The sequence below is a fragment of the Echiichthys vipera genome, assembly GCF_963691815.1.
Source record: "Echiichthys vipera genome assembly, chromosome: 7".
Classification (NCBI taxonomy): domain Eukaryota; kingdom Metazoa; phylum Chordata; class Actinopteri; order Perciformes; family Trachinidae; genus Echiichthys; species Echiichthys vipera.
In genome coordinates, this window is record NC_139832.1 from 24,971,770 (window position 1) to 24,997,556 (window position 25,787).

The 25,787-nt window shown below is 41.5% G+C and overlaps 1 protein-coding gene across 2 annotated transcripts in view; it reads right to left on the reverse strand.

Moving 5' to 3' along the window:
- LOC310949917 (septin-7-like) overlaps nt 1-25,787 on the reverse strand; it is a 49,770-nt gene that overhangs the window by 22,678 nt on the left and 1,305 nt on the right. For both annotated transcript variants that reach the window (XM_083917531.1, XM_083917530.1), the window contains exons 2-3: nt 19,831-19,930; nt 3,505-3,611 (exon numbers count right to left, since the gene is read on the reverse strand). In XM_083917531.1, coding sequence (XP_083773657.1) covers nt 3,505-3,611; nt 19,831-19,930 — 207 coding nt within the window. The remainder of the gene's footprint in view (nt 1-3,504; nt 3,612-19,830; nt 19,931-25,787) is intronic.

Sequence of the window (25,787 nt, forward strand, 5' to 3'; positions counted from 1 at the left end):
CTGCATCCCTCTTTCCTACTGGCTGCATCGCTCCTGTCCACAACCTTCCACCTTTTAGTAGCTGCACTTAGTATCTTCCTCCTTCACAACACTTTTTGTAAAACTGCTTCTCCTCCCTTTCTCGGTTCTCTGCTCCCCACCACTGCTCCAGATGCAGCCTCCCTCCTCCTCCTCAGTAGTTTGTCATGACCATAAAAGGACAAATCCAGGCCCTGTGACCGTTTCCCTCTTGGTTCTTTCATCCTTCTTTCTCGCTCTCCTTTCCCATGATACTCCATACTTCTCCCTCCCTTGCCTCCAGAAGACTCCATCTCATGCTCCCTCTCCTTTACTCTAGGACTGGTCCAACAAACGCAGTGTTGAAGCCTAATAATATTTTTGTGCGGAAGATTTAAGCAGCTGCACTGTACTTTCTTTTGAAATTAAATGTTTCCAAGAGTTCATGCATAACAATAATGGTTTCATAATAAGAAGCTCCTTCCCAGAGTATGAAATGTTTTGGGTGACTCTTCCATTGGTCAACTTACATTTGAAGTAATGAGGTGAGATATACAGGAGGTAACACATTGCCAATTTTGGTTTTAAATAGCTAGTTCTAAACCACACACTGCTTATGGATATTTGGCAGCTAGCATCATGAATAGGTTAGAATTGTGGAGTCCAAGTTCTCAGCATCGCATCAATACACTGACTTAAAGGCAGGAAGGTACCCTTGACATGAAGGGATTTTAAAAATCTATATATGTGGAGCTTCTAAAAGCAGCAGGGATGCTGGACATGTTATGGAGACAGAGTGGTCAGCGGCCTTTGCCTGTGGCAAGTCCAGACAATAAAAATGTGTGAGTCAGGTCTGAGGGGTGAATAAGTCAAAGTTCAGACAAAGGTGGAAACTGAAGAGTCAAAGAACAGGCACTTTATATCTAGGAATGCCTGATACTTAAATGTTCGCAGGTATCTCATAGCTGGTAATTTTCATGGTTGTGGTCAGGGTTAGGATCAACGGAGAAATCAGATAGCGAGTTATGGTAATTTTTGCCAAGAAGTGACACATGAAAAGAGTCCTTAGAGATAATTTACATAAATGACTGAAAACACTGAAAACATTAGACATTACACACTGTCCACATGCATCATCAAGAGATGCAAAAAACAAACTGCTCCCACCATACAGAACCAAAACAAACCTGAGGGAGACAACTTTTATTTAGTTTCAGGCAGTTGTTCTCCTCTTTTGTGCACAACTGTCATTCAGTTCTCTCCATTCACATCACATACTACAATAATAAACATCTGCGTAACTTGGCGGCTCACATCTGTCTTGGATGTGCTGATGCATTCTTTAGACTCTGGTTGTATCCATCACTGTTTCAAATGTAACAATCTTGCCCTCTGTGTGCATTACTTATGCTTCACAACAATGATGTGTGGCCAGCCTTGAGTTTTAGAAAATTAAATCAAACAACTGCTTTAGGAATGTCAAGTTTAATTATATTATTTTCCCCAATCTGGTACAACTGTACACAGAACAATTATCTTGCAATAAATCCAATCGAACTGAGAAACTGTAAATCTGGGAGCTGAATAGTTCTGCATTAAGAGCATATTGTAAGACTTGCATCAAAGGCTTTTTACTTTGTATTACTTTATATAATATTCTCAGAGAGGAAAGTATTGGTGTAGATGTGCTGCATTGCAATTTTAACCAACAGCAGCACTTCAGTTTCTGCCCTCCTCACAGTGGACTATTAATTACTATTACATTAGTCATGTAATGATAATATAATATAATGAACAGTCATGTAAGCCAGTGGTTTCCAACTTTTTTTGGTCTTGCATACTCTCACAGCCCTGTCAGATGGACAATCAAACTGCCATGTGCATTTCAAATTCCAAATGTATGCCACTATTCATTACATAATAGTGGATATTGTGATTTTTTTTTTATATATGCACTTGAACTGTTAATATTTAGGTTGGTCTGGTCTGCAATCATACTACTTAGGCAAAGGCATACAAGTCATGTACAAGTATTTGCTCCCTAACAGGTTTCTTCTGTTCTTGTGTCACACTTACATGTTTCTAATCTTACCTAGCACAGACTACCTGCAACGTTGCAGTTAAAATTAATGACCCACCGATTTATGTGTTAACAGGCAACGTCAGAATCAAATGACTGTAAGCTGGAGCTTAATAGTTCTTTGATTGTCTGAAAGGAACTATGTATAATTATTGTGCATAACTGTGAATAAACATGTTTAACTTCTCTGTTGATTAAGCATACTAAAGAAGACATGTCTCTGTAGGAAAGTTGTTAGTTCTGACAAAAAAACAACAATAAAATACAAAAAATTCTAAAATCTCTTAAACATTTTTTAAAGCATGCAACACTTTGTGGTGCCGCTCTGGAACCACTTTTCCTGGCTGAGAGGCGGTTCTTTGGCTGTCGAAACAAGAAGAACCGGTTAAAGATTGGACACAGACTCTGAACCGGCTCTCAAAATGTCTGGGTTGAAAATGGGTAAGTGAGAGCTGGGCTGGGTCACCGGAGATATTTTGGGTGCTGCGGCATATAAATTGTTTTTCTGCATGAGAAAACCAATATGTGGCAGGAGTACGTGACTAGGCCTACATTACTTTAGCCAGTTAAGCTAATTATTTGAACAGCCGTCTAGTCTACTTTTAGCAAACTACTTCAATCATTTATACATAATGTTTAATTTAAATTGTTTATCCATTACTTTTAACTATTTTAACTGTTTATTACTCTATTTCTTTCTACCATTTTAAGCCAACGTTCTCTGCTAACATTGTAACTAGCACTAGCACAAGCTGATATACTGTAGGCTAATCCTTTAGGCAAATCATAATTTTATTTATTTTTTAAATGGTTAGAGCTGCTCTGCAGTCTTACAAAGTACACCCACGCAACAACAGAAGTACCCCCTGAGGTACATAAGTATCCCTGGTTGGGAATAACTGATGTAAGCCATCAGTCGCGAGTCAAGAATCCATCCAGTCCAAGTCACTTTCAGTTGACACACCAGCAGCAGAGAAGCAGTTAGCATTTTACAAAAGAATAAAAGATTTAAAAGTTATTTCTGTTAGTCAACTTACAACAACCTGTACAGCTGCGCCTCATTTGTGACTCTATTTTTTTTGTTTTATTGGATGGAGCCATTTTTCTTGCTTGGCACAGATAGGTGACATTCCCATTCTTAATCCTGCCGACAAAGTTCAGGTTGGCTCGACTGTTTTCCAGCTAGAGGAAAAGCTGAAGATGAGCATGACACCAGACCTACTTGAATTCCTGTAAAGTTATTAGCACATCATCTGCAACTTGCCTGCATCTTCTTACTCTTAGGTTAATTTATTTGGAGGAGGTCTGTGTCTGAAAAGAAATCTGATCTAATACTTACAGCCTTACCTTTAACATGATACATGAACTAAACTTGAAAATCAGGTGCGACGCCAAATATAATCAGGCTTAAAGTTGAATAACCTCACCTGCACAGTCTTCTTGATGCGCTGGGAAGGCCCAGGGTAGTCCTTGGAGTACAGGTCAGTCAAGAACAGGGAGTTGATAAGTGTTGACTTCCCAAGTCCAGATTCACCTGAGAAAACACATGCACACAAATTTAACTAGGTTAAATATACAAATAGATAACATTATAAAATTCATGCTTTTTGTGGCAAAGCAATAAAAAACAAGCAAAGGCATATTTTATGGGACATGAACAAAGCAAATGGAAAGACAGCCTGCTGGCCACATGTTATGTGCATGCATATGCTCAAAACACACACACGCACACACACACACACACACACGCACACACTCACACACACACACACACACGGCCTGGAGGGATGGGGCAGGAGCAGAAAAAATAAAGTAGATTCATTGTCTATGAGGGAAAAGGTCAGGAGCTCGTCTGCCAGCAAGAAAAGCTTTCAAATAGCGGGAATAAAACATTTCCTCTCCAGCTCCTACTAACTCCCTCCCTCACCATCCCCATTCATCCACTCTTCCTATATCCCTTTCACTAGACACTTCCCTTACATGTAAATCTTCCTTTTTCTCTCTTTACTGTGCCAACTTTCCATCCTCTGCTTCCATACTGATGTTAGGCACACATCAGACGCACAAACACACAATTGACGTTTACTTGACAAAGAGCACAGCCACTCCAAACATACACACAGCATACACACACACACACACAATGCTGTGATTAATGACTGAGCATCTGGCTCGTGTCTTATGAAAAGGCATTGGAGGAGAGTTTGGTTGGAGGGAAGGACGGCTGCTTGTCCTAGCAAGACCTCAGACTGACTCCTAACACAGCATCATACTGTTTTTCAGCCTTTGAAAATCCTACACTGCCACTTCTTCTTCAATATGTGACCGCACATAAACCCGGGGGGGGGGGGGGGGGGAGCCAAGAAGAGCCCCCAGGTCATTTAAAACTATTGGTTTGAAGTGTTATGGTTTTCCTGTTAAATGTGACTCAGTCGACAGTATTGGAATGGGCAAAAATGTATGTGACTGAAATTATACTGCGCCTCTGGAAACACAATGGTGTCACTCAAACTGTTCTTCAAAAATTGCTGGGACCCCCAGAGAGTGAAAATTCCTCCAGGCTCTATCTTCATAACCATATTTTTTTTTGTCAGTTTCTCCCAATATCATGCAGCCCTACCAAGCACTGGGTAGGGCAGTTCACCAGACAGCAACTGTGTGCAGCCTAAAAGAAGAAAGCTAGAGGTTTTACATTACAAAATGATGTTCAGATGTTGCTTCGATAATTTTAAATGGATGAGCAAATGTCCAGAGATCCAACAACTGACAAAGACTGATGGGCCCTATCTGTGGCCTATTAAAGTGCTCCAGATTGAGTGGTATGTAGTAGAAGGCTAATTCAAAGAAACACACTTGCTGCAAGACTTTGAAGGCTACATAATTATGAAGCAGATGTCAGAAGCACACACAAAAAACGTTATATAAAACATATCTGTATAAAACACTTCTATAAATGCTACCGGAGTACTGCTACAGGATCAATCAGCTCGGTTTTGCTGTAAAATGCTTTCCCTTTAAGCTTGGGATGTAGATGATAATAATAATAATGATGAATTGGTTGGATTTATATAGCGCCTTTCTCAGTGCTCAAGGTGCTTTACAGACTCCAGGTTCCATTCATTTACACAGACATACATGGTGGTGGTAAACTATGATAGAAGTAACAGCTCCCCTGGGGCAGACTGACAAAAGCTTGGCTGCTAATCAGCACCTACGGCCCCTCCAGTCACACACATTCACACACACACCAGTAGGCCAGGGCGGGGATCGAACTGCTGACCCTTCGGACATTGGCTCTACCAACTGAGCCACAGCCGATGAAGAGACAGGACAGGTTGCACTATCATCAGAGGCTTAACAATTTTTGCCAAGTGTCAGAGCTGTCAAACTGCATGTGGTTACTTTCTATTCATTCAAAGAAGACAAATATTGATTCTCTTTTTATCTCCTTCAAATCAACCACCTGCTGTGGGAGAACATTTGCATGGAGAAGGGTTTTATTCATGCGCCCCAGAAGTCAGGACATCTGCGTATTCCATCAGTCCATATCGACGCGGTGTGAAGCCCCCGGTGGATTCCAGTCTTTACCCCTTCTTAGCCCCTCGGTCTGCCCCCTGCGTGTGTTTGCTCAGTTATGGATGATATTCTGTCCCAGTGTGAGTTATGAACACACTTTATCTTTGTGTCTCCTACAACCTCTACCAGCAGACGACTGTCAACTCACCCGGTTGATGGACTGTTTGGAGTTAGAGGTCAAGCACACAGGCCGCTTCATGACGAAATAGCACAGATGCATGAAACCCTCCTTCTCAGTGCTGGGTGAATTGCTAACAGCCCTGCAAAGGTTATCTAAACGTGGAGGGGAGGGGCAGAGTGAGTGTGTTTGTGTGTGTGTGTGTGTGTGTGTCCTTTAATAGTGAAGTCTGCTTCTCCTGTTAGATTCCTCTGTTGAAAGGTTAGTGTCACTACTGAGGCAAACTCGTCAAAACAAACGTCAGGAAATGAAGTGAAAAGTCTAACTTAACCATGACCACACACACACACAGCTGCAGCTGGATCATCCACGGAAACTTTAAAAAACAAACTAATTCAACAAATGTGACACATTAACTGGATCAACTGGAACACCACTCCACATTTGCCATATCAACATAACAGAAAGCTTTGATTGTTATTCAAACGAAATACAATGAATGTACTGTACGTCCAATACTCAGTCTTCTTTTAGTTCTGTATGGCTCTCCTAGAGGTCGAGCGAGGGATGGATTTTTAAAGGCTGATATAATGAGGATATTTTGGAGAAGGAAAAAGCTGGAAAACCAAATGGCTATCATAACGGAAGCTCTCTTGCCTATATTTGGGAGGAAAAGGCAAAAAAACCTGATATAATCCAGCAGACAACTCTAGTAGTATCAAATTAAAGCGAAACTTAACCACCCCTCTTTATCACAAGTCAGAGTTTGTGATGCTGACATTATGTCTCTGCGGCAGCATCGTCAGCAACTTTTGCAAATGTTTTTTTCACTCTGAATTTAAACGTTAGTGTGATTTCTTCAGTCTGATGCATAAATAATGTCATACCATCACCAACAACCTTATCGTGTTCCTAATTTACAAATAACTCAGGACAGTTGGGAATCGAGAAGTACACAATGGCATTACACGCAGTGGGTATTTTTATTACATTGCCTGAAAAAAACACCAGTCTGCTACAATATAACCACACAGACCATTCCATGCATCAGACTGCTCGGTTATAATATGACTCGGACATCAGACATTTCTCTGCTCTCGGCAGAGATGGATGGGCACAGCGCTGTAGTGTTTCAGTGCATTAATAGCCTAAATAAGCAGCTGGTGGTGATCACCATGGTGAATTTCAGCCTGCATGCATTTTTTTAAGCCGAACATTGTTCATACAGAGCAGCTAAGTTATTGATTCTCTATCCTGTAGCTCCCTGCTGCGCATCCAGCCCTAGCGTGAGGAGAGGAGAAAAAAGTTGGAGAGATACCATGGAAAGAGAGAAGAGCGACTGTAAATGACAGAAAAACACAGTATAGACTTTCTTTCTAAATTGCTAACACTATGCTGGGCAGGTGGAGTATAGTGGGTTTATAACAGCTGTCACATTGGACACAATTCGATCTATTGTTAATAATGATGAGTACAGAGTTTTGGAGAACAGACTAGGACTAAAGGAAATAAATGCAGCCAACACTCAAACAGACCTCCATGACAGTGCCAGTCATGGCTGCCAGGAGTTACAGATGGGACACAGATGCATCATGAGCTATTCTGTTACAATGGGGTGTCTAACACTGTATCAATAGTATCTTCTCTGTGAATCTCAACACATTATTTACACTGTGACCGCAGTGTCCCGGTGCCATTTCAGAAAGAAAGTCATGGTCAAAGGTTTCAGTTTCTCTTCCTGAGGCTCTGTCTCTATCTTTGCTGAACCTGGCTTTCCCAGTCCCGTCTGTGGAAATGTGATACTGAGATCTGTCGTGCCAAAAGTCCAAAGAGAGGCTTAAAACAACCTAAAGACCCTCATCAAACACTTGAACGATCTCACCTTAGCACCCCACTGACCAAGCATCTCACTGAATCTTCAGCAATCATCTTGATGGCTGTCCTAACTTAACTTTTTTCACTCTGTAATCCTGAAACCAAGCAGCATTTTGCCAAATGAGATTCTGTAAAAAAAATGTGACTGGGTGGTTGTTAACGGCTGTACGGCTTAAGTGGAGGATTTGTAGCTAAAAATGAGAGATTAGTTTCCCTAACAGAGAGGTCCACAGTGTGATGGATGCTCACTGAAGTAGTCTACCCCCCCCCCCCCCTAGGGCAGGTCCGTCCCAATTAGCCTCCCTAGTTCAGCTTTAATTAAATATTGGTTCCACATGACAAGTGGAAGCGTAGTGCCAGCTCTCTGTAAATAGACTAATGACCTGAACATCAGTGATGGAGAGGCTGAGCCTTCCAGCTCATCCCTGCTGTTTCTCTTCCTCTTCTTCTCAGTGAGACATCACTCCATCTCTCCACGGCCCATGTCTCAGTGTCACTCAGCCTCCAACCACATTACATTTTTGACCCATTTCTCCTCTCTGTCCCTGCTTTCACTCTTGTACTTCAACTCTTTCATTGTTAGAATGGGAGATCATGGGTAGTCATTGCACGCTTCTTCATACATACAGTATATTCCTATATTTGTGACGTGGCTGGTTCCTATGTTCTAACAGTTAAACAGTTTCAATAGAGCCTGTCCATAGATGGTGTAACACTGTAGAGGCAAAAGGCAAAAGGCAAAACAAGAATCCAAAAAAAGGATGCAATCGCTGTCATGAAGAGAACTCTCTTGTGAAGTTTGTGGACAACACCATTATCATCTGCTTGGTTACAAACAACAATGAGACTTCATATCATGGAGAACAACCTACTGCTCAATGTCAGCAAAACCAGGGAGCTGACTGTGGATATTTTGCAAACAGGAGGCAGTCACAGAGAGCCTGACATGGTTCTCTCACATCTTCACCATGGTTAAGAAAGCTCAAAAATAGCAGTATTTCTAAATGAAACATAAGATGGCAAAGTTCTTATACAGAGAGGCCAAGCATGCTGATTTGAAACATTACAAACTAGTATGGGATGTGCACAGCCCAGGACAGGAGGGCTCTTCTGCGGGTGACCATGAAAGATAACCTTCTATCGAGCAACAGCGATATCGGCGAGGTGCCTGCGCAGAGGATCCTGGTGGACCCTGCTGGGGTTCCATTTGTAAAAATGATCTACTTGCTCTACATTATCCCGCTTATTACACTATTACTTCATAAAGAAATCAATAATTTGATAGAAAATATTTATTTAAAATTTTTTTGAGTGCTTCCGCCAAAAAAAGTAGCCTGTTTGACTCTACGGATGAAACTGCATCTCAACATAAACTCTGAACAGAATACATAAAATGTCTGCAGCACCTGATTAAGTTTTTCTGCCCTATGACTGTAAGTCCGTTGACATTTTCTTTTTATTAACTAGTCTTCAAACATTGCCATAGCCCGTTACATGTTCTGTTTAGTGTTTACTTCATGTCTGTTGATTTTTATATCGTCCAGCTCTTTGTCTTTTAACATCTCCTGCTTCTTCTGTGCCGTTTTCTTTTTCTTTTCTTTTCTAAAGGGGAAAGTCCAGCCATTAACCATGAACCCAAAGTTTTGTTCTCTCCAAATATATTGAAACCAATACAAGAAAAAGTAAAGGAAAGTTGACATTTTGTTGTTGTTTTTCTGCCACAGCTGACGTTAAATTTACCGGACTTCTTTCTGTGGCGGATTGATGGACATGGTCCTCCAGAACTGCGTCCTAAGCGACAGTCTGCCGCCGGAGACTACAGTAACATCTTTCTTCAAGCTGTGAGTCTTCATAACTCATCCTCTGTACTCCACCATAGAAATAGCTTTGTTTTTTTTTCTTGTGTAACATAAAGGGACTACAACAATGACAATAAACAAACCTTGTAGTTTTGTCCTTGTGTTACACAATTTGTTCTTAGGTTTATCTTGCAATAAAGATCTTGATCCCAATTACACTTTCTGAATAGATATCTAGCTTAACTATTAGCCTGAAACTTTCTTATGCTTTTCTTAATAGCACACAGCATGAGCAGAAATTAACTTAATTCACATTAAAATGGATTGTATGGCTTTTGTCATTGTTGTGATGCTGCAAATGAATATACATTGACAACCATGCATATTGAAAGACCTTTAGCAAGGTGGGCTGTGCGAGAAAGAAAAACAAACAAATAGAAATGGTCAGACTGGGTTTCCCATGGGATTCCTGAGATTCCTCTCTTTTTCGCCCATTCTGTCTCTCCCTCTTTCTCTGTCAGCCCTGAGGCAGCAGCTGGCCCCCTCACATCCTGACAGGCCTACTAACTAGCACCCAACACAAACACACATATTTAACAAGCATGTGTGAGGCTTGAACCACAAAGTGTGAAATGAGACATCTGGGAACATACAGGCATAAAGGAGAGAACACCAAAGTCACAGACAGACGGTGGATGTGAGAGAAGTTGTGTTTGCTGAACACCAGACTTTTGGAAAAGATAAGTCTCTATTGTTGAGGCTAAATGCACTGGCTGAAAAAGAGGGCAAAGGTCAGTTTTTTGCAAAGATAAGGATCTGCGAGTCCAGCAGTGTCTATGAAAGAATCAGAATCCAACCTGTGTCAGCACTCCGTCTGACAGCAGTGGCCCACATGGAATGGTTACAGGCTCCTTGGAGGCACACAACCCAATTTCCGTGTTTTTTTTCTCTTTTCTTTTAATTAGAGAGTGAGTGTTTCGCTACGATCCACCAAGCCTGAGAATATATCTGACAGAATCTGCACGTGCTGGGTCACAGTAGACATGTGCAGCTCAAAATAGAGACAGGGGGAACTGGAGCACAGCAGAGAGAAAAAATTAGGAAGGAGAAGGAAAGACTTGCCTGTGGTGATTTGACTGAGCATGCATGAACATGCACATGTGCACGACCCTATCCATACACACTCATACAGTGACAGAGAAGGCTGTGTAGAGTGTTGTGCCCAGAGGCAATGAGCGGTCGTTGTGAAGTAGGTCTGTAAACAGGCTGCTGTCCAGCAATAATGACTGTACCATGGCCAGCTTAATACATTCTAAACTGACCACAGATTCTGGGGGCTAAGATCAGACTGGAAAATACTGAACTAGAGATATTGACCATTCTGTAACTGTCAGCTGGCCTTCTTAGACACCAGAAAGTTTCTCAGTTTTTCCCCCTAGTGTACTGCAAGCCCTGCAGCATTTCCAGGCTTGAAGGTATACTTTACCAATTTGAATCCAGGTCTGTGTCATGGCAACGTGAGCATGGTGTTCAGATGAACGGTGTTTGGCTTGTCTCTGTAACGTTCCCTGCAGAACGGAACATCAGGGATATAAAACAAAGGTGAAAAAATATATAGAAGAAACTACGGTATGTTGAGATAAGTTTTGTTGTCATTTCTGGTCACCCTGTGGCTGTCCTCTCTGTCTGTGTCGGAGTTTCACACACTCACAGACTGCAAAGGGAAGGCGTGTGCGAAGGAGAATATGCAGTTAGCGGTACGGTAATGTAGCAGTGCAGTGTGTCTACAGTTAATTTGTCTTTGAATATATGCTACAACTCCAAGACCCAATCAAAGTGCCTGTGTCTTGCTTGTTACCAGCAGATTAAAGCAGATTGAAGGGAGTTAGCCTCGAAGCTACAATGGTCCAGGCTCACTAAGGTGGACAAGCTAATCTCATTGAGTGACAAGCCGCCCCTCTCAGTTTGGCCCAGCACAAAGGCTCAGTAAAGTTTTTTTTTTTTCGATTATTACGACCAGTACCTCTCATTCTAGTGATGAGCAGCTCCTCTGCTCAGCCAAGCAGGCTGCTCAGTAAGGCACTGTACACAGCCTGCAAGAACTAGCCAATGATATACTTTATGGCCATGAAGCACAGCTGTGCTTGGTCCATAATGCATTATACAGGGTGAAGACACAATAAACGCAGCACCTGTACAATGTAACACAGAATAATAGCCAATTAATCCATCCAATTTTACTGCTTGTTCGGGTCCGAGCTGCAGTGGCAAGACAAAGCTACTTCCTCCAATTCCTCCAGGGAGATCCTGGGACATTAACAGGCCAGATGGGACGCACAATGTCTCTAGCGTGTTCTGATTTGTCCCAGGTTCACCTCAACATAGGACTTTCCAGAATACCTCTAGGTAGGCCTAACATTACTGACAGCTCTATTGCAGTAAACGATGCTATTTTTCCATCAAACCCAATACCACAGCACTGACACTGACACGCGAATGCACCTGATATTAATGTTATCAAATACACCTGTGTCCTTTCTCCAGTGACACGACAGAATGCTCCTCTGTGCCTTGGAGACATGCCAATTTGGGCTTGAAACATACTTTTCTATATGTAATAAAGCATAAACTGTGTAAGGGGGTGGATAACAGTGTTGTGAGTCCTTTGGGAGACACATATAATAATGGTCGCCATTAAAATACCGATTGCAGTGCAAGGAGAGGATCAAAGGGAGGGGTGTCAGATGTATTTTTAATGATGTCCGTGAGACAACGGCAAATCGAATAATAACCTCTTCAGTACAATGGTCAAAACTGTTGCTGGGGGAAAATGGACATGTGTGAGGGGAGTGAACCCAAAAACCCATTTAGAGTCATCAGTGTGGAAGTCTCCAACTGTTTTACCTCACTGTGGTTATCTCTATGGCTGTAATATTCTAGGCATTTCTATCAACTACTTGCTACATTTGAAGTTACAAATAACCTCAGCCAAGACAAAAAGTTTTTTTTAATTTTTTTTTTTTTTTAAAGGAGCCTCTTCAGCAGTTATATTGCTAAAGAAATCATATCACCATAACCACCATAACAGCTTGAACTCCGATTTGACTTGACCAATAATTTAGTGGGAAAAGCCGATAGGGGAGGCAAGCTCTCAAGAAAATTCGAGGATAGCTAATCATCTTTTTAAGCCATGCCTTTTAGCACTATGAGATTCTGCAGACTACAACCTGACTGTTTCATGAATAAAGTGTGAAAAGTGAGAGGATTTACATAATCTGCTGTATCATTTTAAAGACAGTTCTTCTAAATTAAAAAATGAGACCTTGCTTGATTTTCTCATTTGTCTATTAACAGCCTGTGGACTGACTTCTAAAGGACTCTGGCTGAATTTCCCAGGGGATATCCAGGGAAGTGATTTTTTACATGCTCCCGAGTCCCTTGCCTCTGCTCTGCTCCCCTAAAGCCAACAGTGTGCAACATTAGCTAAGGTTAGCTTAGAAATGGAGTCCTACTAATGCTCGTTTGTTTGCTTTTGTGAGATTGCAAATTTCTAGCTAGCTGTCAGCTAATTCATCCAGACTCACATTTGCAAATTATTTTTATCAACTAACTTTAGCAGGCAACCAACCAACACCAGATCCATGGGTCTTAGATGAGTTACAGCTAGCTGGCTAACCTTGGCTTGCTTGCCAACTAAAGTTAGGTTACTGTGACCTAAGCTAAAGGTTGGGCAGCTGGCTACGGCTTGGCTGTTTGCATATTTGAATAAAATTTAATAAGGCAAAATTTAAGCAGGAAAAACCTGTTGCAGCTGCAATTCATGCAAACCACAATCCCTGAAGTTCAAAGAGATACTGCACACTTTCCGCTGACTGGTAATAAGTCAATTTATCTGGGGCAGAGTGGGAATAAATTCTTGTCATGTCAACATACTGTGCCATTCGCAACTATAAGTTAAACTATCCCCAACTTTTAGTTGCCCGAGATCTGTGGCCGCAGACCACGCAAATTGTGGCTGCCGCAGGTTTTTGCACTTAGCCACTGCTTGGTGTCTTTTCGTTGTTATGCTGAGACCTTGGGGTGAAGTTTCACTTTATCTAACAGATGGCAAGTGTCAAGTAGGGCACTGTTCAGCAACACAATAAATTGTTGTTGAGAGAACTGACATTTTAAATGAGGAATCATCAAATGCTAGTAATTTCTGACTTTGGCTGTGACTGTATTTGAAAGTTTCCCCAGCTTCATTGTCACATTAACACCCACAGTTTGTTCTTTTCTTTGTTCCAGATCACTCTGAATTGTGAAGCAGTGATAGCAGGCTGGGTGAAGCTGAAACCCTTCATTCCTTTAGCCTTTATGATGAAGTGGAAGTTGGGAATAAAAGTGATTAGGTAGATGGAAGGAAAAGGGGAACTGAGGTACTAACTCTTGGTACACTTGGGTCAACACAATGAAACAGAGTACATGTGTGTGTGTGTGAGCATGAGTGAATGTGTATACTTGGTGTGTATTAATGCATGTGGTTAAGCCAGTAGATTATCTAGAGCAAAGCCTTCCTTCACTCACTCCCTTCTGCAAGGTCAGTAGGCAAGGCGGTCAGTCATAAGCCTGTCAGACCATCTTATCTTTGCGCACGCACGCACGCACACACGCACGCACGCACGTGTGCTTAGTGGTTCCTTAAACACCAACTAGATAAGAGATCTAATGAAAAAATCAAGACATAACAGATAACAGACATGTCTGTGTATTTCAATAATTCTTAATTCACAATAGAGCACAAACAAATGGGGCTTCCGCTACTTGTTCTGTGTTGGTCAAAACTGTATTCACCACTCCAAAACAGTAAAACATTAGCTACAATGCTAATGTTGCTAGCAATAGATTGCTACATCTCAGAGACTCAAACAGTGTTTTCGTAATAAACCCTGCAGTTGCATGTGCATGCTGATATCTTGCCAAGTGAATTGAAATATAATTTTTTGTCTGGTCTACAGCCACGCTAGCAGCTCTCTGTGGCACGTGTAGGTTTAATGTGTATCACATTCACAATCTTAGTTTAACAAGTTAGAATATTAAAATATCATGGCCATCTATCCAGTAGTTTTTGAGAGATTGGTCCAGACTGGCAGACTGGCATTGCATGGCTAAAACACCACACATTTGAGTGTTCCAGCTTCACAAATGTGGGTGATCTGCTTTTCTTTTTTTAATATCTGTGTAGTTCTAAAGACATCCTTAGAGCTATATGAACTAGTGAATGTTTCCTAATTTTCAGCATAAAACAATGAACTAATTAGACTAACGGATTCATACTCAGTGCTATGTAGTCATTTTGATGGAAAAACTTAATTCTTGGGGAAGCTTAAAGAATGGTGAATGAATAAACATGATTATTAGAAGCCAGTGAAACTTGTATCAGTTCAACTCTACAGCTCTGCATGTGGTCTCCTCCTGAGTTGCTTTAGGAAAGCAGAGGCAGCGGGGCTCTTAAGAAACTGGCCTTGTTACCCATCAGAAGCAGCATGAAGCAGGCATCACTTCCCCTCTCCTCCCAGCACCCTTCAGTTTGCATCTGACTCTCAGCTCTGTTCAGCTCTCTACACTAGCGCTGGATCTTTCCAGGAGTTTCTATTCAGTCTGCCAGCTGGACAAAGGGGCAGGAAGCTGCTTTTTCCCCCTCAGAGAGGCGGATTGACTGGGAAAAGACAGAGTTGGATAGAGGAGAGGAAGAAAAGAGAGGCCAAAGACCTAAAAACCATCAGAAGAGAGATCAGAGAAGAACAGAACATGTAGAGCTGCATCCTACTGAGCCCAGAGCTTCATTTGGGCATGACAGGCACCTATATTATCACACAATACCATCCCTCTGACTTCCATACCAAGAACTCGGTTTGATATAAAATACCTAAAATTATGCTACACACCACATCAAGTTCAAACAACTAAATTCCCAAAGGGCAATTCAGTTTCAAGTTCCAAGCCACACAGTCCACCACAGCCAGTGGTGTAGTGTCTGTTTATCATCATCTGTAGCACAGCAGGGGTGCCATCACAGTAGTAACACATCGTCTTCTGCTGAAAAAGTTAATCATACAAATAATTCAATCATGCAGCTCTTCTACACTTTCCAAATGCCACCAAATCCATCTGATTCTGACAGTGAAAGGAGTAATTTCACAGAAAAAATGTAATTAAATTAAAATTAGCAATTGCATACAATAATATCATCGGTCAAAAACTAAACTAGTTTCAGTTTTATATTAAAGCAATATACAGTAAAAGGGCAACATAGTCCACCGGGACTGACTTTTGGTGAGCGGATCTCCGTGGGTGCTGTATAATCTGTATGCTCTGCCCGCCTGCAGTGAGGCTGAGCCGGTTGAAAGTTACCAAAGTGGTGTTACCTTGTAACTTCTGACAACCTTATTGCAATGTGCCTCCATCACTGTAGCCCCTTGCTTTTCTTAAACGCAGAGCCGAGTTATAGCCTATGTCGCCCTGAGACGTATTAGAGCTCATAGTTCAGCCAGTCTGACCACACACACACACACACACACACACACACACACACACACACACACACACACACACACACACACACACACACACACACACACACACACACACACACACACACACACACACACACACACACACACACACACACACACACACACACACACACACACACACACACACACACACACACACACACACACACACACACACACACACACACACACACACACACACACACACACACACACACACACACACACACACACACACACACACTTTATCAGATGAGTCCCCAGTTTCTACTTCACTTTGTACACTGCTCTTAATAGTGAGCGTTCAGTGGTGCACAACAACTGTTACAACAGCTCCTCCCTATTAGACACATGACAGGCACTACTTGCTTGAGGTCAATCAGCCACTGAGTTCCTCACATACAGCGGGAAGACATAATGATAGTGAAAGTGGTAACTGGCAGGGAGACAATATTTATTCATTTTGAAATATAGACTGCACCCAGTGGTGGTGGTAACAGAAAGCCGTTAATATATTTGTATTAGGTGAGTGGAAAACTCCGTTCTTATCACATTTCCGGCTAGAAGTACCCGGCTACAGAAAATAGTTCTCCTCGCTGCATGTGTGTTTGAATTTGAACTATTTACCTCAGGCATCTGCCCAATCATCTCATTCTCCACCATATGTCTGTTCCAAAACTACAACGGGAAAAAACTGGGCCTCTGAGTTGAGCCGAGCTTTCACAATACGATGCCAAGTAAAGCAGCACTGAGGCTAGCCTTCAGTCTTTACTTTCACAGTCTGCCTTATGTTGTTGGTGCAGCTGTCTGCTTCTCAAATCAAAAAAGAGTCAGCTCTTCTGCCTCTGGCTAACACTGGTATTTCCTATTTTTCTGTCACTTCTTTATTACATTGGTTTGTGATCATGGTCATGTTTACATATTTATGAACTTTGTAGTCATTATTTTGGTTGATCTAGGTTTTATAACGAGCGTGTGAGCAGAGAGGAGTGGGGCTGTTCGTTCCCTTCGCTCCACTGAGACATGTGGCTCATTTAATCACCTGCCAGTTATGTTTTGAAAGTGCCTGCCCTTTCCCAGTCAGTTTCTAATGAAGCCTGCTCAGAGGGTTCTACGTAACAAACCCTCTGATGAGTCAGATTACCAGGGAGGAACTATTGAGACTAAATAGCTCTAGCATGTTTCATGCTGGACAGCATGTATCCTCAACTACGTCACAGAAAACCATGGATTTTGTATTTGTATTTTGACATAACACTTGTTTTATGTCATAGATAAATTACAATTTTGTCTTCTTATTGCCTTGTCTAATTATTCTTAAAATGTTTTTCATTTAAAATCTTTAGTCAACTCTTTTGTAGAGTTCTTGTCTATGTCGTGGGAAAATAGTCCTTGACCAACATCTTTCATCATAGCTTTCATTCCTCATAACATCATAGCTTTCAGAAAGTATTGGTACAAACAAGCCCGAGCTGAGAAACCTCCTTCTGATCTAGAGAGGTTCTGATTCCATTTTTTCCTTTTCAATACCTTAGCTTAATTTTATTATAAATGAGTCAGTGATTACTAAAAAAAAACAACATGAAAAAAATACTTTAAAGTACATTCTTTTCAGGGATAAATGACATGGTATTGGGTTGATGCAGACTTGCACACTCTGCGACACAGCATTTTAGACAGTATTTGAGGCATTTGTGATACTGGTATAGGTACTGGGAACAACTCTAGTCTGATCCTCTGTCCACTGTGTGGAGGGATGAACACTCTGCTATACTCCTCACATTTGTTGTAGGGGAAATTTGGATCAGCAGGAGTATTGCGGGGCTGGGAACCAAGAGAACTGGGAAGAGACAGAGGGGCCCATATGTGAGGGGAGGGGAAACGGGATCTAATGTGATTGTGGATCTCTCTGGGTCTCATCCAAGCTATCACTCTGCTCTCTTTGTGTCCCTCCTGCTAGTCTAGTGGCTGTTTACTAAACAGGAATCTTAAACCACAGGCTGAAATAATAAAGGTTGGACGCTTGTTTCTTTTGGTGTCTTTCTCCTTCCACTGAACTGATCGGTGTCACCACAAGATACATTGAGTTAGATTTATGACATTTTAAAACATTTTAATGATAGCTTGAAAAGAGTTTAAGACCGACCGTAAAAACCTTAAAAACTTGTCCAAAACCGCCAAGTACAGAATATTTCTGAAGGAACAGAAGTGATGGAAGGTGGAAAGAAAGAGAATGATTGGAAGGGTCCAACTGAGTATAGTAACACAGATGGGATGTGAATTATTTCTTTATATCTGGGTAATTTTTAATTCACTTTAGTTAGGAATAGGTATAGTTTAACATTTCTAAAGGAGTCAGGAGATTGTTGGCCTACAGTAGCTTAGCATAACAACAGGAAGCAGGAGAGAACAGCAAGTCTGGCTCGGTTCAAAGTTCAGAATATACTTACCATGCACAACAGCTAATAACTATTTGAAGAAAACTGCCTTATCCTTTAAGTGCAAAATACAACAATAATTGCAGAATTAAAAGGTAGAGAATGGCATGTCACTTGAAGTATCTGCCGACAGTGTCCCAATTCAAAATTTCACTTTTTGTTAATACCGTTGCACTGTGCACACTTTCCCTACACAATCCATATGTGTTCATTACTCATCACTGGCTCCATTCACACAGAGCACGGTTCAATATGTCAATAGAGAGCCAAAGCTAAACAAGAACCTCGGTTTCTGTTCCAGAATTAAGAGAACCTCAATAAAAATCCCAATGACATTTGTAACAACACTAATAACTACAGCCCTGGAAGAGAGCGTATGTCATGTGGCTCGCTCCATATGTTTAGATAGAGATGGTAGTTTTTAGAAAAACAATCAAATATTGTTGTTTATCCAAACAACTATTCATCTCATCAATTTACCATAGTTGCTAGACCTTCGCAGGCTAAATGACGGTCACGGCACGACCAGAGAGACAAGTCCAAGGGCGAGTTGAGGACTCGTGGCTTGTAATAACAGCAGGACAGAGATGAGCAAATGCTGTACAAGTTGAAGAGAGATTTGGGGGATTTTTGGATATGAACAAAACCAATCAAAATCACGCATGTTTCAATTTCTTATAGCAACTTCTGATTTGAACACGTAAAAAGTACAGCCAAGAAATACTTTTTCAGAAAGGCTGATGAAATAAATGCTGAATGAGGGATTGCATTGAGCTAGCTTCACTAGTATGTGTGTTAGTGTGTGTGTCCATATAGACAGCCAAACACATGGCCCCTCCACTCCTCTGTCCAATTCCATCCCTCTGTAATGCTGTTAGCCACATTTTGCAACCAGGTTCATTCATACTTGAGCCAACATCCTGCAGCAGCTCACATTCCACATCGAATCATTCAGAGCACACAGATGTGTTATTGTGCATCCTGGGGCCATCCATCCAGAAGACAACTCCCCCTGGGAAACTGTGGGAATCCGGCTTTCACAAGAAATATTTTCACATGCTTATTCTCTGCCACTTAACAACACTGTAGCTGTTATAAAAGCCAGGCCACACAGGGCACCACCGTGTAGAAACTGATTTTTAAAGTGTCAACGCATCATCTTGAACAGGATGCCTGTGTGTGGATGCCACACATGCTTTACCTCCTTTCCACCTGCGCTAATGACACACATTCACACAAAAATGAAAACACACTCAGATGGGCGGACGCATATAGATGGGCAGGTGTATGTACAAAGGTTTGGCTTGAGCGCACAAACACTCTCACATGAACAGAGGAAAGTACACACTTTCACACCCTCAGATGTAGTCAGATGTAGATGTTTACAACTTACCTACAACCATTAACGTAAACTCGAACCCTCTTTTGACCGACTTCCGGTACACCTGGTTGGGAAGATTAGCGAAGCCAACATAGCCCTCCAGGTTCCGCTGCTGTAGAATCACAGAGTATGTATCATTACACACAATACACACGCTACACACGCTCGCAAACTTGTCTGAAATTTGTATATTGGTATCTCAAGCATAGAATATAGGCCTGTAACAGCAGAAGATGAGCCCTTATCAACACACAGATGCATTCATGCAACACACACAGAATTGCTGCTGCTACGGTATTTTACGTGTGCGTTAACAAATACACAGCAAATTTGGAACTGCACACGGTCATTATGTGTGCACAAAGTGACAAAAATCTTGTTTTCTTGTAAACATGCAAATAGCATATCTGTGTCCTGCAGGGACAGAGCCCCTTTGAAGTGAGGTGCAGCTGGGATAAACACAAGTGGGGAAAAATACTTTTTTTAGGGGAAGAGGGGTTAGGGGGGCAGACACATAGAGAGAAATAACAGGCTTTCATCGAGGAGAATGGAAAGAGGAAGTTGAGTCAACCCTGCCAAAGTCCATCAAACAACCAACAAATATAAGCCAATAAATGAAGCCAGAACAGTTTCTAAAAGCAGGAAAAAACAAACAAACAAACACAAATATCCCTACGTGTTGAATCACTTCCATGATGTTCGTCATGTAGGACAGACCGTGGTGAAGGCAGTTAACCTCAGACCAAAGCCAAGCCAGGCTCTCCAGCTGCTCTTTCTCTTTAGCACCAATGCATCTCTTCATCCTTTTCTCCTGACCATCTCTACCACGTCCAACTCCCAGTCAGCTATTAGACCTCCCCCCCCTGCAATCACTGCACATTGTCCTGCACGCTACGTGAGTCAAACACAATTGATTGCTGGCTTGCCTGCCAGTAAGTGGCCCTCTCGTGCTCTGTCATGCATGACGCCGATTGAAAATTGCAGCTCTGCACTGATAGGTCTGCTGAAAAGGGGGTTTAAAAGAACCTGCAGCCGAACTTTTGACCAACTCAAACTCCCAAATGAAGACACAGGATGAACCTTTCCTTGGTTGAGAAAACATAAAACGAGGCATTATAAGGCCGTGCCTATGACACTGCGGATAAGTGCAAATATGCATTTGATCAACTGTCAAAAAATGCAATTTCCCGGGTAGCCACTAGGGACAGGTTTCATATTAGTATATTCTATTGGAGCTTAAAATTTATGAATAATTAGGGACGCCGCCTCTTGAGTGACAGCTAGCCTCGGGCCCTCACATCACCTTGGAGGCTATGGTTGTCAGGATTAGCGTGCTAAGTCCGTCATATTGACTTATACAATGCGTAATTCGTGTGGTGGTGTTACAATCCCGGTCCTGGAAAAAATCTCAACATTGACTCCCACTCCCGTTTATCTAGTATTGTGTGCTGTTGGCCTAACTCCTAGGCAGTTGGTATACGTCAGCTAGATGGGCGTATCTCCCTCCCCCCAACGTCACATCAATGCCCTTATTTGGTAAGAGGAAATGAGGCAGAGTCAAAGTCTTACAAGATGGGGACTCCCAGAGGCGAGGACGATTGGATCAACTTGAGATGACATGGACGTAGAGGCTACATCCATTTTATATACTACCTATGGTGCAAACACATTGACCATGTGTCACATCGTCACATCGTCACATTTTCCACATTGACTTGCCGAAAGAGACTGTAATTCGGTGGATACATTTTTTCGAGCGTCACAACCCCTGCAAAACGACGTGTGTAAATATCAGAATATGATAATTTCGGTCTGATAACATTTGGAAAGTCTAGAAGATTAAACGATACAACACGATTCAATCAGTTAACTTCCATTCAAGTTAGCCATGAGCCTGCTCTATCGGCCCCATAATGCGGAGGTAGTGCCGATCATCGGGGGAATTTTTTGCTTCATGTGCCTCTGAGCAGCTTTCATAGGAATAAATGGATCCACACCTCGAACCCTGTATTAAATTCAGTACATCCATGGGTTTAGTCAACAAACTAAATGGTTAGGTTTAGGAAAATATCGAGTCGCGGTTAAAATATGTATCTGTTATTAGAAGCAGGCAATTTTTTCTGGTGACTAGGCTGATCAAGTAAGGAAAAGTTAGGGGCAAGTTACCTGAAAAATGGAAACAATAAATCCATCAAAGGAGTTTTTCACACTGACACACTGGAAAGTATGTATTGAGCATGTGTAGGAATAGAAAATGAGACATTGAGATTTATCCAGCAAACCAGACTACCATTTGGAGACATTTACTAACCGGGAACAGCTAGCTTAGCCCCGGTGATAGGAGCACTCCGGTCCTCGTGGAGTTGCGGGTTCACACACCCTCCAACTCTGAACAAACATGAGGTGATTCCTGAATGTAAGCTTACCAGTGGCTAATGTTAGCAAGCCAGTGAATAAGAACCCACATATAAATAAGACAAGTTTAGAATTATTGTAAAGTGTATCGCTCTTGTTCTGGCTGTGACTAGCCTTCCTACCTGCCACCCCCTGTATCATGCTAATACATACCCGAGCAGCATCTCCTCACTAATGTCCAATCCAACTCTTGGTAAAACACAACGAACGAGCAAAGCCCCCAAAATTTTGTAAGGGAGTATTACTAGGATTAGTATCTATAACCAAATTTGATATTTGCCATACGTATACAACTTGTTACTGAAAAAAGTAATCATGTTACTCTGTAATGCATTATTACCCAACACTGCTTAGGAGTGAGTTATAATAAAAAGGAATTTACAGTGGTCAAAAATGCTGGCTTGGTGTAAATGGAAAGTCGAAATAGAAACATGCAAAAAAGCAGTGAGTGTAAAAAACATTCAGGAAGCAACTTCGCATTTTTAGCGGACAGTGACGTTTTGACCGATTATAATGACGAACATCATTTACAGTAACTTGATGGCAGGCCAAAACAAAACTTGTCTGGTTAAGTTGATAAGATGACTGTTGTAGGAAGAACTACTCTGTGACACCACTGTACAATCACAAGTGGACTGACTGTTTCTATTCTTCCAACAGATCCAACAGAGTGATAGGTCTTTTCTTTAGCTGATCGTGTCATGTCAGTTTCAGGAGTCTATCTCAGTTTATCTTTTATTCATATCATATCAATAATTTAAGCTGACCAATTTACAGTTTTGTGACCCATGATATATGAATGAAGTAGCTTGGGATAAATAAGTGTCAGTATATACTACAGCTGTTATTTCAATGTGTCAACATATTTAGGCAAATATAATATCGGATTGCGCTCAGTAACAGCCGATATTACAGGATCAGTGGCAAAAAAAACTTGATTGAGACAGCCCTAATGAATGGGTATTAAGTAGCTAAATGACAATAAACGTTTGAGGCCTTGTATGGACAAGAATCTGAACTCATTAAATACAAGGAGGTTATATTCTTAAGGCTGGTTGTGAAGCTTTGCAATTGCAGAGCTTTAAAACAGCTTCAACTGTGGGACTCTTGAATGTTTCCATCCAAGGACCGACCTTAATGGAGACCAGTCTCACCCAGGCAGACCAGACCCATATAAACATACTTTTAGGACCAGAAACAAGCGTTGTGACTGTAAACTCATTATATTTTTATGGTCAACGGTGCTGAGCTCCATTTTCTATGGTTCTTTTAGCTCTGTAACAACAGTTTTCAACATAACGATGCCCCTGTGCACAGAGCTCTGATCTCAGCCCTGTTTAACTTCTTTGGGATAGACTGGAACTGTATTGCCCAACATTTGTATTGGACCATACTTATGCTCTTGTTGCTGAATGTGAGCAAAGCCATACATACAGGTTCCAACGTTTGGTGAAAAACCTTCTCAGAGGTGTGGTGAAAAACCTTTTTCAGAGGTGTGGGATATTCAACATTCACATGGCATTCTGCATGCTTTATTTGGCCATTCTGTATGTCTTTTTCAAGCCTGCATCAGCATTCAGTGCGTTTACATGCAGTTTAAAAAACCTGATTATAATCGGGATAAGGGCATACCCAGGTTTCCAAAACACCATGTTAACACAATACCCCAGGTAAAATCGGAGTTCTCATACCCCGGTTCATAGACTTGGATAACTCCTTTAGTAAGCGGAGTTCTCTGGCTTATTATCGTGTTTGCGCATGCTCTGTGGGTTATAACTCCCCCTCCCCACTCCGCGGCGGAAAGAGAATAAACTAGGAAGCAACGACGCCAAAAACTACTTGAAAAAACAACAACAATAGAGCGCTACCTTTACACTGAAGGAGGACTTCACAACAGCAAGTAACATCACTATTAAGAAGCCCGTTTAAGTCGGCCATTTGTGACTTTGACAAAGGTGAACCGGAAGAGTTATTCTGTCACTTTCTCATTCAACCCCCTTTCATGTATAGGAGGGGAACTTCAATAATCTGATAATTCCCTTAAAAGGGGTGAGGCCATTTTCGGGTTACTGATGTGCATGTTAACGTACTGATTGACTCATCCTTCATAATAAGGTTTTTTCAAATGTCTTTCGCAATTACAAGCACAAAAGAGCCTGGAAGCCATTTCCTACCAACACAAATATAAAATGGTCTATAGGTTTCTGAAGACATTTTGCAAGGCCATAGCTAATATTATTATTTTATTTGGACATGCATGCAAATACTTTGAGACTATTTAGTGGGTGTCAAAGTTAGCAGTATTCTGTATCTTTCAGGTTAACCCCCACATCCGTGTAGTGGTAGGACTCCTCCTTACATTACCACTGGACATTAAAGAAAATTGTTGAAAGACAATAATAATGCAATATCATATCAGGACTTTCTTTGTAGCTCTAATCAATGATACTCTTCTGTCATACCAGAGGTGGAAGTCAGTAACTAAACAACTAACCAATAATGCATACAGAGAACTGTAGGCTATACACCAAAGACCGGTAGATGCTACACAGAATGTGGGAAAAGAAAAGGAAACAATCTATTTGCCTAATCAATACTCTGTGATGCATGCAGCTCAACACCAGGCATAACTACTCTGAACAAGCCTGAAGCACTTTCCACCACTTCCATGTTTGATCCACCCACATAGAACTTTTGTGTGTGTGCAAATGCATGTGTTACATAAGATGCCATCTCTGGTGGCCTGTCCATTCCCCGCTAGCTGCACTGTGGGTAGCGCAGATAATGTGACACACTCACTGGGTTACTCAATTAGCTATTGGAAAATTAAGATATCATTTTTAGTTCAGTTTGTCAAATTTCTTTGTCATTTCTTTACAAAAAGTGATAGTGTGTATGTGTTTAGATGGGAGTCTGTGGATCAAATGGTGCACTAGCTTTTTATCTGCAGTCACTCTCTCTCTGTAGCACATAATGAGGATTGTATACACAGAACACACAACATACTCGAAATATCACATTTCTAGCTTAATGATAAGTGTATTCATCATAGTATCACTATCATATTCTCGATAATGCGCTGGCACTTGCCACTTATGAAATGTATTACGATTTATGAGGTTCTTTTCATAAGAACGTGACTAACCAAGATTAAAAAAACACAAGCAGGGGACTTAAAAGAGGGAAGTAATGGGGGAGGAGAGAGAGGAAGGCTTGAAGTCAGTCCATACCATTACTGTTAACCCCTCCCCCAGTCCACCCAGTGGTGATAGTAGCTGCCTGGTTCACTGACATCATCTGTATTGCCAAGTCCACCCCCTTCAGTCTATTCAGCAGCTGATGCTAAGGCCCTCTCACTGCTTCCATCAGCTGTTTTAATCTTTCATTTATTATATGTTGAATATTAATCATGCGATAAATATTGCATCTCTTAACACTGCAGTAGGAGGACAGAAATCATCTGAAAACAATGCCTGTGTCATTTCTTTCTTTTGTTATTTTCAGCACTGAGCACATTGCGCCCACTACTCCTTCACTATCTCTCAAGGTGCACC